We start from the raw sequence: 12,074 nt of genomic DNA on the forward strand, positions 1-12,074 counted from the left end.
GTCTCCATCCCTGCCTCGGCTAGTCTAGAAGCACAGCAGATGGAGGCTCCCACCGGTGGAATGGAACGCGGTCCTGTTTTCTTTCCGAGAGGCTCAACTCATCCAGCGGGACTGACTCCCTTTTGCAAAAAAAAAAAAAAAAAAAAAATGCTGGAGGAGGGAAAAAATTGTTTTTGTTTAAAGTGGGGGGGGAACACAATTACTCCAAGAAAGATGGAGCCATTCTGTATTTTTTTTTTCTTTTCCCCTTTGCAAAAAAAAAAAAGTTTTCTTAAAAAAAAAAGTATTATGTACCTCACATCGACCATTCTCTGCACCTTAACATTTCAAGCTGCTGCAGATGCTGCGTGTCCCAGAACTTTCGTTTTACCTTTCTGGATTCCTGGCAAAAGGGCCACTTTATTTTTGGTTGCACTTAATGACTACCCAGGCACTTATCTCTTAGATGTTTTGCTTTGAGCAAGGAATGTTGTCCTGCCAGCAAACTGCCGAGGTCTCTCTGCTCCTGAATGGCGGATGCCCCTATGAAGGAGACGCTGGCCAAGAGAAGCACAGATCCTCCACTGGGGTTCAAGGGCGAGGGGTGGGGGGCAGAAATGACCCTAGAATAGAGAAAAGCAGCTTGGCAAAACTGGAAAGCTGCTGCTCCCACCCACTTCCCTCCCCCCCCCTTAATTTTGTCAGTAGTTTGCAACACAATCTACAAGACTGACCGAACATGGCAGATTAGGAGAAAAATGGGAGGAAGAGAACAATTCCCCGCCCGATTTTGGCCATAATGCTTGAAGATGCACTTGTATGAAAGAGTATAAACCCATCCACCCCCCAGCAGTTAATGTGCTGTTTTAATGAAAATGAAAACACCAACCAATACACATCCTGGATTTTAGTGTGGAAGGTTCTGTTGTAATAAATGGTATTTTAAAGAGACGGTTGTGAACTTGTCTGTGACTTGGAAGGGGAAGGAAAGAAGAGAGGGTGACAATCCGGAGCAGTGGGTGGGTTGCAGTTCTGAATAGTAGCAATGGCATTTAGGATTATATATCATCCATAGTGATTTGCACTCACTGGAGAAGAGTCTAATGCTGGGAACGATTGAGGGCAAAAGAAGAAGGGGACCACAGAGAACGAGGTGGCTGGATGGAGTCACTAAAGCAGTCGGTGTGAGCTTCAATGGACTCCAGGGGATGGTAGAGGACAGGAAGGCCTGGAGGAACATTGTCCATGGGGTCGTGATGGGTCGGACATGACTTCGCAACTAACAGCAAAAGTGTTTTACAGCGCTTCTTGGTTTACAATATCAGAATGTTGCTCCCCAACAATCTGGGTCCTCATTTTACCGACCTTGGAAGGATGGAAGGCCGAGTCAACCTTGAGCCAGTCAGGATTGAACTCCTGGCAGTGAGCAGAGTTAGCCTGCAATACTGCATTCGAACCACTGCGGCTTCTAACTGTGCTTCGGATAACTAAAGCTTTAGTGTTGTGAGCTTTTACCTACAATAGCTTTTGCTAAAGTAGAAGTCAGGAGACATGTTCTAGTACCCCAAGTATTGCCTCAGAAGCAAAAAGAAGATGACAACGCAAGGTGTTTGATCCCATTAGGATCGAACTCTAGACTCTGGGCAGTTTGCCTGCAATACCACACTTTAACCACTGTGCCACTAGGGCTTTAGGCTCCACCAGCCTAGCTGCAAATTCTAGGCCTGTGATGGCGAACCTATGCCACACGTGCTGGAAGTTGCATGCAGAGCCATCTCTCCGGGCATGCCAACCACTGCCCTTTGCTCTTCTGGGTTCTGGCGTGCACATGGGCGCTGACCAGCTGGTCTTCACACCCAGGAGTGCTGGAAACTGGAAAAGCAGCTCCCTGGTGCTCATGCACATGCCGGGAAGCTGAGCTTCCGATTTCCAGCAAGCACATGCCAGTTGGTCTTTGGACGCGCATGCTGACGCCGGAAACCGGAAGCTCAGCTTTCTGACATGCATATGCATGCCAGGGAGCTAAGCTCTTCTGGATTTTGGTGCTCCCCCATGCACGCCTGTACCCATTTTGGCACTTGGTCCGAAAAGGTTCGCCAACACTGTTCTACGTCTTGCAGTTATTGAAAGTTAACAATAGCTGCAAAGAGGATGTGTGAGTCACCTGCATTAGAACTAGAATTTCTTTGCGGGCCCTCAAGAATAAACTCTGATATTGGCATAAAAAATTTCCTCTACTAATAAAATTTATTTAGCCAACTTGCACTCACAAAAGCAAGTTTGAAAATGTTCAGCCCTACTAGAGGTTCGGGTATCCTGGAGTAGGATACAGAATGTTCTACGTTCTTTCTCCAACTGGTACAACTTCTTGTGGTCCACCAGCAGCCTGCGGAGCTGGCAGTGGAGTAGGACCGTGAGGAGGCTAGGGAGGAACATGGACCCCAGTCATGGAGTCTGGGGAAGGCTCGGTTGAGGGCTCTGCGTCGGAGGCAGAAATGGGGCCAGGGCCATCTGGGAGTTATGCACAGACTCCAGAGCCTCCAGAGTCAGGCATCAGAGAGGCAGAGGAAGAGAGGGAGCCTGTTCCTAGTGCACGCATGTGCAAAGCTGCCAGAAGGCAAGAACAGTTAAAATAAAAGGGATGACTCGGGAGTAAGGCCTGGAGATGATTGGCTCCTCCCATAAGGCTTAAAAGAGGAGTACAGGCACGTGGGCCCTTTGCAGGAAAGCAACATTGATAATTCTGTTCCCAGTCAGCATCTCTGTTTGATTCTGGACTTTGTGTGGCTTTGCCAAGTAGGTCTATGGCAGAGTGTCAAGGGAGATAAAGGTTGGTGATTATCCCACAGGACTTCTCCCGAAATACTTTTTGCAACTAATTGGGACTCAGCTGTGAATGAAAGTAATTCACCCAATTTAAAAAAACAAGGAACAAAATACAAGCAATCCAGAAGTAGTATTCAGTTTTGGTCGCCACGATGTAAAAAAGATGTTGAGGCTCTAGAAAGAGTGCAGAGAAGAGCAACAAAGATGATTAGGGGACTGGAGGCTAAAACATATGACGAACGGTTGCAGGAACTGGATATGTCTAGTCTGATGAAAAGAAGGACTAGGAGAGACATGATAGCAGCGTTCCAATATCTCAGGGGTTGCCCCAAAGAAGAGGGAGTCAAGCTATTCTCCAAATCCCCTGAGGCCAGGACAAGAAGCAATGGGTGGAAACCAATCAAGGAGAGCAGCAACTTAGAACTAAGGAGAAATTTCCTGACAGTTAGAACAATTAATCAGTGGAACAACTGGCCTCCAGGAGTTGTGAATGCACTGGAAATTTTTAAGAAGATATTGGATAACCATTTGTCTGAAGTGGTGTAAAGGTTTCCTGCCTAAGCAGGGGGTTGGACTAGAAGACCTCCAAGGTCCCTTCCAACTCTGTTATTCTATTCTAGTATGGTAAATTTTAATCCAGTGAAGAATTTGATTCCCACCCTCTTTTTCCCTCTCATTGGGGGGGAGGAGGGGGGGCTTGAGGGTTTTTAACGATGAGAACACAAAAAGCCAGGGAGAAAAAGTTAATACCAAAACCAAGAAAAGATCTGTTTGCTTAACACAAGAAATATGTCTTTGTTGTGGCCCCGCCCTCTGAGCCTATCTCATCGGAGGAAGAAAGCTCCGAACATGAGGGAGAGGAGTCAGCCAGGCCTCCCTCTCCAGGCTCCTCCCCTCTGGCACTGTCTCAGGTGCCGGCCGAGGGAGAGGAGATTAGCCAGGAGCCAGGTGTCTCGGATGAGAGCGAAGGAGAGCTGTCATTCCTGGATGCACGCCAACGAAGGCGTGATAAACGGTTGCAGCAGTTAAGGAGGCGTGCTAGGGATTAGAACTGAGTCACTGGACCACACCCCAGAGACTATATAAGAGAGGGTGGTGGCTGGTAAAACTCCGTGATGAACAAAAACGAACTTTGGCTAGTCACTTGAACAACGTCTGAAGCTGCCGAAAGGGATATTGTTTTGCTGGACTATTTGCAATGCGTATGTAATTTTATGTTATCTGTTGCAGTAAAGCTCTTGGCAGACGGTGATTATATTGCTGCCAAGTTTGAGATAACGACCTATGTGCGTGCCAAGTACTTTCTTAACCCTCGGCTGGCTGTGTTTGTGTGTGTGTGTGGACGGGGACAGATCAGTCTTAATAGACCACACAACAGTGAGCAATTTTTAATGTTGGTTTTATTTATTGCAAAACAGAACTTTACATAGCTTAACAAGTACCTATTTTCGTTGTAACTTTCAATAGGCAAAGAGCAAAAAGCAAGACTATAAATTAACCAAGAATTTACACAAACCTGAACACATTTTTTTAAAACGTTTTTTTTAAACCATCTAAAATACTTGTTCATCTTAAGTTAACATTTCTACACAAGAAAAGAAAACGGAAACAAAAAGCATATATTAAATATCTAGAAACAGATACAACTTTGAAACAAACTTCAACTTGAAGGGTAACTATTTACAACATTACTTTTGTTTCTTAATTTCAATTTTCAAGTTTTCAAATATGGCATTCTACCTTTGGCAAGATCCAGATCCCAGCTGCTAAGAAAGAAGATTTGGACTTGTTATCATCCTATGGTGTTAGCCAATACATCGGAGAGAAATATGTTGAATCTCAGAGATTTACAGGCGACCCGGTCTTCCAACTCCACAAAAACTTAATCAGATGGACTTGGTCATCAAGACTTCCGTCACGTACCACATGCAAAATGCATGCAGGAGACTTAAGATTTTAAAAAGCTCGTGGTCGATCATTATGTACCCTCTTCTCCTTAATGCTGCAGTGATTTCCTGCATTCCATACCAAATAAAAATTCTCGTGGCCCTCTTTTTATTGGCCTCTGGAAATGCCACAGAGTAAGGCAAATTCAAATTCATCCCGATTAAAAAAAAAAATGTTATTTTCACTCAAAACAGTAAGCCACAGTGTAAAGTCACAGCTGAGTGTTCTGGATATTGAGGCTTATCCAGAACAGTTGTCTACCCAAGAAGCTGTTGGACAGTTCCTCGGGCAATGGGAAGATGGCTCTGCCACCCAAATTCGCAATCTCTCTGCTTTCCTTCCGTCCACCACCCCTCTTGAATTAAATTGTTGACTGCTGAAAGTTATGGGCAGGAACCATCCCACCTAATTCCTCTTGTGCTGATGTTGTCATTCAAATATTGTCCGGAATCAAGGACACATTGCAAGCACAGTAAGCTAGCCAAAACAGCAATGCCATGACATGGATTTCAGAGGGGACCGAATCCACTCATTACCAAACATGAATAGTCTTTATCCAGAATCAAATGTGGGATATCAAAAGCAGAGAATTCAACACTGAAAAGAGGGCAGCGCACAAAGGCCAATGTTGTACACCAGAAGTCTCCAACCTTGGGAACTTTAAGACTTGTGGACTTCAACTCCCAGAGTTCCTCAGCCAGCTTTGCTGACTTCAACTCTGGGAGTTGAAGTCCACAAGTCTTAAAGTTCCCAAGGTTGGAGACCCCTGTTCTACACAACTTCAGGGCCACCTTGGACCCTACAAGAGGGATCTGAATGCGCTGACCTGCTACAGCTGCAAAGGAAAGCTGATATCACAGATAAAAGGGGTGGAAAAAAAATCAAAATATTGAAAGATCTCAGTGAAGTCAAGGTCAACTGAACTTTTCTTGCAATTCCAATTTAATCCAAAAGTTTAAATCCTGGTGGACCGATTAGCAGGCTCAGTGGAAGCATGCCCCAAATTGTAGCTTTTTAAGAGATTTTTTTTTTAAAAAAAAACAACTGCTCCACTCGTTGCCAAAGTCTCACTCTTGAAAGTTGCGTTAGTCCTGATTTTTATTTTTATTTTGCAAGCCCAGTTCAAACCCGAAAAGAGTGGAGGGAGGAATATTCATATCTGTAAATCTAGGGGGGTAAATCTATTTTTATTTTTTAAAAATAATAATTTTTAATGGAACCAAAGAGGACCATTCTTAAAAAAAAAATTCTAATAAGTGAGCTTTCACATAAATGTAAGGGGTTGGGGGTTTGGAGCTCAATCTAACCCTGCTTCTCTTCCTCTTATTTGAAAGCGTTGTATGAGTGTCTTTCCATCAAGTCCCTAGGAATGGGGACAAACCGCCAGGAAGCTGCCCAATGTAGCACAGCTGGGTCAGATCGAATGCTTAATAGCCTAGCTGTTAGGATGGTTGCCGGCAAGTTGCCTCTACAAAGGCCAAGAGCCAAAGAATGCAACCTTACCTTGCCGTGATTTCCAAAATATTGATATAATCTCCTTTTTAACGACTCCATAATCCTTAGTGGGGTGGAGTCTGGGCAACTGAACGAAGCAGAGTGTTTACTGGCCGGATGCCCTTCCTGTCACCAATGCGGAATTTTATTCAGCAGATAAATTCTCATTGTGCCCAGAAAGAATTTTTTTCAAGAGAATTTCATCAGGGAGAAGAAAATGGGAGGGGGGGAGGGGACATGTCTCTCCTAGGGTGATTTTCTTGCATTTTTAATTAGCCCCAGGAAGAAGGATCGATGGAAGCTGTCCTTCAGCATGATGGGTGAGACCGAGAGAACAGAGACTACGATACCTTTACAGGTACAACGAGAACGGAGCTCCGCAATTTACAACCTCGAAGAATTGCTTGCAAAGACGCGGAGTGCGATAGGCCAAATCGCCCCTCTCTCGTGGCCCAGATTAATAATTTACAACATAAAAAATTCATAAGTTTGTTTTTTAAAATTGCCGTAACTAAAAACCCTTGTCACGTTTACTGCAAATCAGAAATAGAATCTTGCAAATTAAAGAACTTCAGTTACTGGGGATTTTTTTTTTGGTAACGTCTTTAAAGATCAGTACATTTCTTTTTTAATGCTCCTATTTTGACCTTTGAGCAGCAAATACACAACGCACATATTTTTTTTTAAGGAACTCAAATTAACAGGATATTTTAAAAAGATCAATCAATTTGGGCCAATTTCATCAACGTATTATACGAATTCTCTTGCTGAGGATCTGGATCTTGTCCTGTAGAATATCAATTAATACTAAATTGTAAACAAGTAGTTGGAAAAACCTTCTGCCTCTCTTCTCAAACTACCGAAGAGAGATTCCTACAAACCCTCCAAAGTGCATTTAAGAACAATCCTTTCTTTAGGTGACATGCATAATGGCATGTCTAAAAACCGAGATGGAAAATAATTTTGGGCATAGCATTCCATTTTCGTGAGATACTTCATTTTCACTGAAGAGAAAGAAGAGAAAATGTTTCTAGTCCTGGCAGAAGAAATTCTCTTAAGGAGAGCACCTGAATACACTACATTGCCGTGTATTCCAACCTTACCAGGTGCACCGGCATGCCACTCGTGTGTGGCCTGGTTGCAAATAGGCCACGTCCGAATAGTGGTTCGTGGCCCACACGTTGGGGACTCCTGCTGTATGGAATTAAGGGAAGGACTATTTCTTCCCTCGACATCTAGTACCCCCGAGATGTAGATACAAGAAATCGGTTTTAAACATTTGGCACTCTCTACCCAGGAGAATTAAATTCAGCAGAAAACTCATGAAAAGCTTCACAGTTTCAACACAATGGCAAATGCTAGCCCATCAAGTGAAAGGATTGTCCTTATTCATGGAGGTTCATTTTTATTTTAAATAGCAACCAGATTTAAAACCAAATACTTTATACATATATACAAAGATCACATCATATTCAAAAGAAGACCCAAGTCTATCCAAATTTACCTACGACAAATTTTTTTTTTTTAAAAAAAAAAATAATAATACAGAATTTATATTGAAAAGGATCCATTTGGCCACCAAAAATAACTTTCATCGGGCGGGGGGAGGAAACATCATTTGTACTGAAAAGAATGGGACAGCCTTCAAAATAACACCGGTATAGTAATATTTCTTAGCATGATAATTTCTGAAAAGCCAAATTTGCGTGGCACCTCTTTAAAGAGATGGATCCTTTGGGGAGGGGCGGCTTAAAGAGCAGTTATGCCATCCAGGTGGACTAAAGAAAGGAAGAGGGACCTAAGCACAGAGTCCAAGCCATACATGGCACGCTGTTGGCACTTCCTCAACTCCAGGGTGTATTTCCCTGAGATTAAATGGTGACTTGGCAAAGTTTGTGAAAGGACACCATTCCTGTTAAGGACGGGGCGACAACTATGGTTGGCATAATCCACATCTAATTTTGAAAGCGTATTTTGACTTTGGGTCTCATGTCCAGCACAGCCCTAGCTACCAACATATAGTAGAAGGCCTCGTGCTGGTTTTTATTATTTTAAAATGTAAACAATTGATGACTTGAAGAAGAAGCTAGTAACATAACATCTTCTCCTTACCATTTTGCCAGGCGGTCAAAGAGTAGATTCAAGAAGAGACCACCTGGCTAAGCATCTAATCTTCGTAGACATACAAATGCTTATTAAGGAGAATGTTTGTGATTTCTTCTGCGATACCCTTTAAGTCCATGTCCCTGAGCACCTCCAGAAGAACATCCAAGGTAGCTGCCTGACCGTTTTTGTCCAGCCAGGTCCGCAGCATTTGGTAATACTGATCGTTCTTATATTGTGAAGAGATTATTGCAGAGTCAATTTCATTGTCGCTCAACTTGAGGAGCCTCATGAATCTCTTCCAGTACTCCTGGGGCACCTTGTCGATGAAGACGTCAAAAGATTGACTCAGAGCTGGAAAGGAATAGGATCAATTTGAGTTAGATGAAAGGAGGAGAAAGAGGAGGAGGACAAGAAGAAGGAGGAGGACGAGGACAACCAAGAGGAGGAGGAGGAGAACAAGGATGACCACAAGGAGGAGACGACTGTGGGGTCCTTGGTGCTCTCTGAGCTGGGTTGCTTTCTTGCAGACCTTTCATTACTCAACTAAATAACATCATCAGTGCTAGAAGGGAGTTGGGTTTGTGAGGAGGAGGAGGAGGATTATTAAACAGCTGCTTCTGATTTCCCTGTTGCTATGGGGAAGTTCTGGGGCACTTTGAAGGACTTTTTCAGAATCAAGTGTTGCATAACTCAACACCTGCATAAAGTGAAGCTACATTTTTCAAAATTGCATAAATAATTGTTGGCGGATGTCAGCAATGGGGATGAAGTAAGGTAGCCTTTGGTAGGACACAGAGGTTTTACAGCTGCTTGCTATCTCTCTCTCTCTCTCTCTCTTTTTTTTTTCTCTCTCTCTCATTCTCTCTCTCTCTCTCTCTCTCTCATTCTCTCCCCCCTCTCTCTCTCATTCTCTCCCTCTCTCTCTCTCTTCCTCTCTCTCTCTCTCTCCATCGATCCATTCCTCCCTTCCCCCTCTCTCTCCATCCATCCCTCCCTCTCCCCTTTCTCTTTCTCCATCCAACCATCTCTCTCTCTCTCTCTCTCTCTTTCTCTCTCTCTCTCTCATTCTCTCTCTCTCTCTCTCTCATTCTCTCCCCCCCTCTCTCTCTCATTCTCTCCCTCTCTCTCTCTCTCTCTCTTGAAATTCAACCCCCGCCCCGCAAAAACTCAACAGAATAAAAAACAAACGAACAGATAAATAAACGAGGTGAAAATAAAATTCTTCATGAAAATAAAAGCAAAACCGTAAAGTTGATCATGGAGACTGAGACGAAGCCAAGCAAAACTAGCCAAGTCTGCCACCAAAATTAAGCTCATGTTAGTGTTTTCAAGTCAGAACAGATTCTGACAGTGATAACCTTGTGGTTTCACAGAAACCAGAAAAACCAGTCTGTAAATTTAACAAGGCAACTTTGATCACTTCTAGAATAACGGGAAACGGGCCTAGTTGAAAAAGCAAACATCGTCTGCTCCTGCCTTCCCATATTCTGCTTTTAAAAAAACACAAACACCAGTAGTGTCGACGAAATGTGACTAGAACTTCTTAAACAATTTACTCATATTTAAATCTGTGGAATTTAAGAGGGACCCACATCCCCCTCCCACATCCACTGAAAAACACCCCTGTGGGAGGAGGAATGAGAGAGAGGACAATGTATCCTCATCTCTGTCTTCATCTAAACCAATTGAGAGCATGGGAGAGCAACATTGGGCACAGTTTGAACTTTAACGAATGGGAAGAAGCCTGGAATAAAAACTATAAATTAACTAGAGCAGCCACATACAAGGAAAACCATTATAAAATGCTCCATAGGTGGCATTTAGCACCTGCGAGACTAGCAAAGATGTTCCCCAATGTACACCCAAATTGTTGGAAATGTGGCCATGGTCAGGGCACCTTCTTTCATATGTGGTGGACATGCCCCGAAGCAAAAAGATACTGGAGCAAAATTCGGAGATGGTTGAAAGACATAATTAAAGAAGAAATCGATTTGAATCCAGAAATATTTCTCCTGGGAATGGCAAAGAAAGGGTATGGAAAGGAAAAGGTCCACCTCCTAATACACATAGCTACAGCTGCCAGACTGGCATATGCTCAATACTGGAAAAAGAAAGACCCACCACCAGATGACCTTATAATTAGCAAAATATTAGAGTGTGCAGAGATAAGTAAATTAACACATGAGATAAATGATGATGAAAATTCAGACTATGATACTGTGTGGGGAAGATGGTATGAATGGATAAATGATAGAATCAAAGAAGGAGAAAAAGGTGTAGAAATCAATCAGAATTAAGGAAGGAGTAAAAGGCACAGAAATTAATTAGAAATTAATTAGAAATGTATAGTATAAATGACACCAGATAATTTTTCATGTATATATGTATAAACACTGCGAATCCGATGTCAAACAGAATTGTTATTATATTTTATTTGTGTAAAAAAAATTCAATAAAGCATTAAAAAACCAAAAAAAAAAAAAAAAAAAAAGAAGGAGAGGACAATGTTTTTGGTTTGTGGTTTTCTCTATGGTCAATGTTTCTCGACATTGGTAACTTCAACATAGGCGGATTTCAACTCCCAGAATTCCCCAACCAGCCATGTTGGCTGGAGAATTCTGGGAGTTGAAGCCCACCTATCTTGAAGTTGCCAAGGTTGAAGACACTGTTCTTCAGGGGCTTCCTTGGATGCCACTGAAAGACGTGAAGCTCCCAATACATGTCTCTACTCCAACATCCACGAGTTACAGAAACCCGCACAATATTAGCCTTGATAACAGAGCTTATTCAGGCTCACTTTAGAAGAGCCCCCAACTTTAGAAAGCACAAGTTTATCAGAACTGGATATCCCATACAAATTACAGGGAACTACATGTGTGTAAATACGTGTGTACACATATAGACTAGATGAAACCAGGCTTAATAGCAGTAACTGTGAGAGGGATCTTGGAGTCTTAGTGGACAATCAGTTAAATATGAGCCAGCAGTATAATGTAATCCTAAATTGCATTAACAGAGGGATACATTCAAGATCAAGTGAGGTACTAATACCAATCTATAAAGCCTTAGTAAGGCCACACCTAGAGTACTGCATCCAGTTTTGGTCACCACACTACAAAAAAGATGTTGAGACTCTAGAAAGAGTGCAAAGAAGAGCAACCAGGATGATGAGGGGACTGGAGGCTAAAACATACGAAGAACGGTTGCAGGAACTGGGCATGGCTAGTCTAGTGAAGAGAAGGACCAGGGGAGACAGGATAGCAGTCTTCCAATATTTGAGGAGCTGCCACAGAGAGGAGGAAGGGGGTCAAGCTATTTTTCAAGGCACCCGAAGGCCAGACAAGGAATAATGGATGGAAACTGATCCAGGAGAGATTCAACCTGGAAATAAGGATAAATTTTCTGACAGTGAGAACGATCAACCAATGGAACTTAAGCTGCCTTTGGAAGTTGTGGGAGCCTCATCACTGGAGGTTTTCAAGAAGAGATTGGACTGCCATTTGTCAGAAATGGTGCAGGATCTCCTGTTTAGGTGGGGGTTGGACTAGATGACCTACAGTACAAGGTCCCTTCAAACTCTGTTAATCTGTTAAATGTTTTCAAACATGAACAACGTTGACACCTCTTGACGTATCACCTGGAAACAAGAATGAAAGAGAAGACCAAACTTCTCTGAAGCATCTCTTAACAGAAAAGACTAGAGTACAGTGTTGGATTGTGAA

At 42.9% G+C, this 12,074-nt stretch overlaps 1 protein-coding gene across 2 annotated transcripts in view; it reads right to left on the reverse strand.

Moving 5' to 3' along the window:
* Window positions 1–4,187: 4,187 nt before the first annotated feature.
* LOC139323306 (tumor necrosis factor receptor superfamily member 10A-like) overlaps window positions 4,188–12,074 on the reverse strand; it is a 59,126-nt gene continuing 51,239 nt past the window's right edge. Inside the window, exons 10-11 of one of the 2 annotated variants that reach the window (XR_011600975.1) lie at window positions 8,359–8,703; window positions 4,188–7,033 (exon numbers count right to left, since the gene is read on the reverse strand). Coding sequence is in view for 1 of the 2 variants with exons in the window: in XM_070952622.1 (XP_070808723.1) it covers window positions 8,414–8,703 (290 nt within the window). In the remaining variant the exon portion in view is untranslated. Of the gene's footprint in view, window positions 8,704–12,074 lie in introns of both variants that reach the window. The other variant, XM_070952622.1, reaches the window with a different exon arrangement.

Source organism: Pituophis catenifer, unplaced genomic scaffold (genome assembly GCF_029215685.1).
Source record: "Pituophis catenifer annectens isolate HBS135680 unplaced genomic scaffold, rPitCat1.0.hap2 SCAF_12, whole genome shotgun sequence".
In the NCBI taxonomy this organism is placed as follows: domain Eukaryota; kingdom Metazoa; phylum Chordata; class Lepidosauria; order Squamata; family Colubridae; genus Pituophis; species Pituophis catenifer.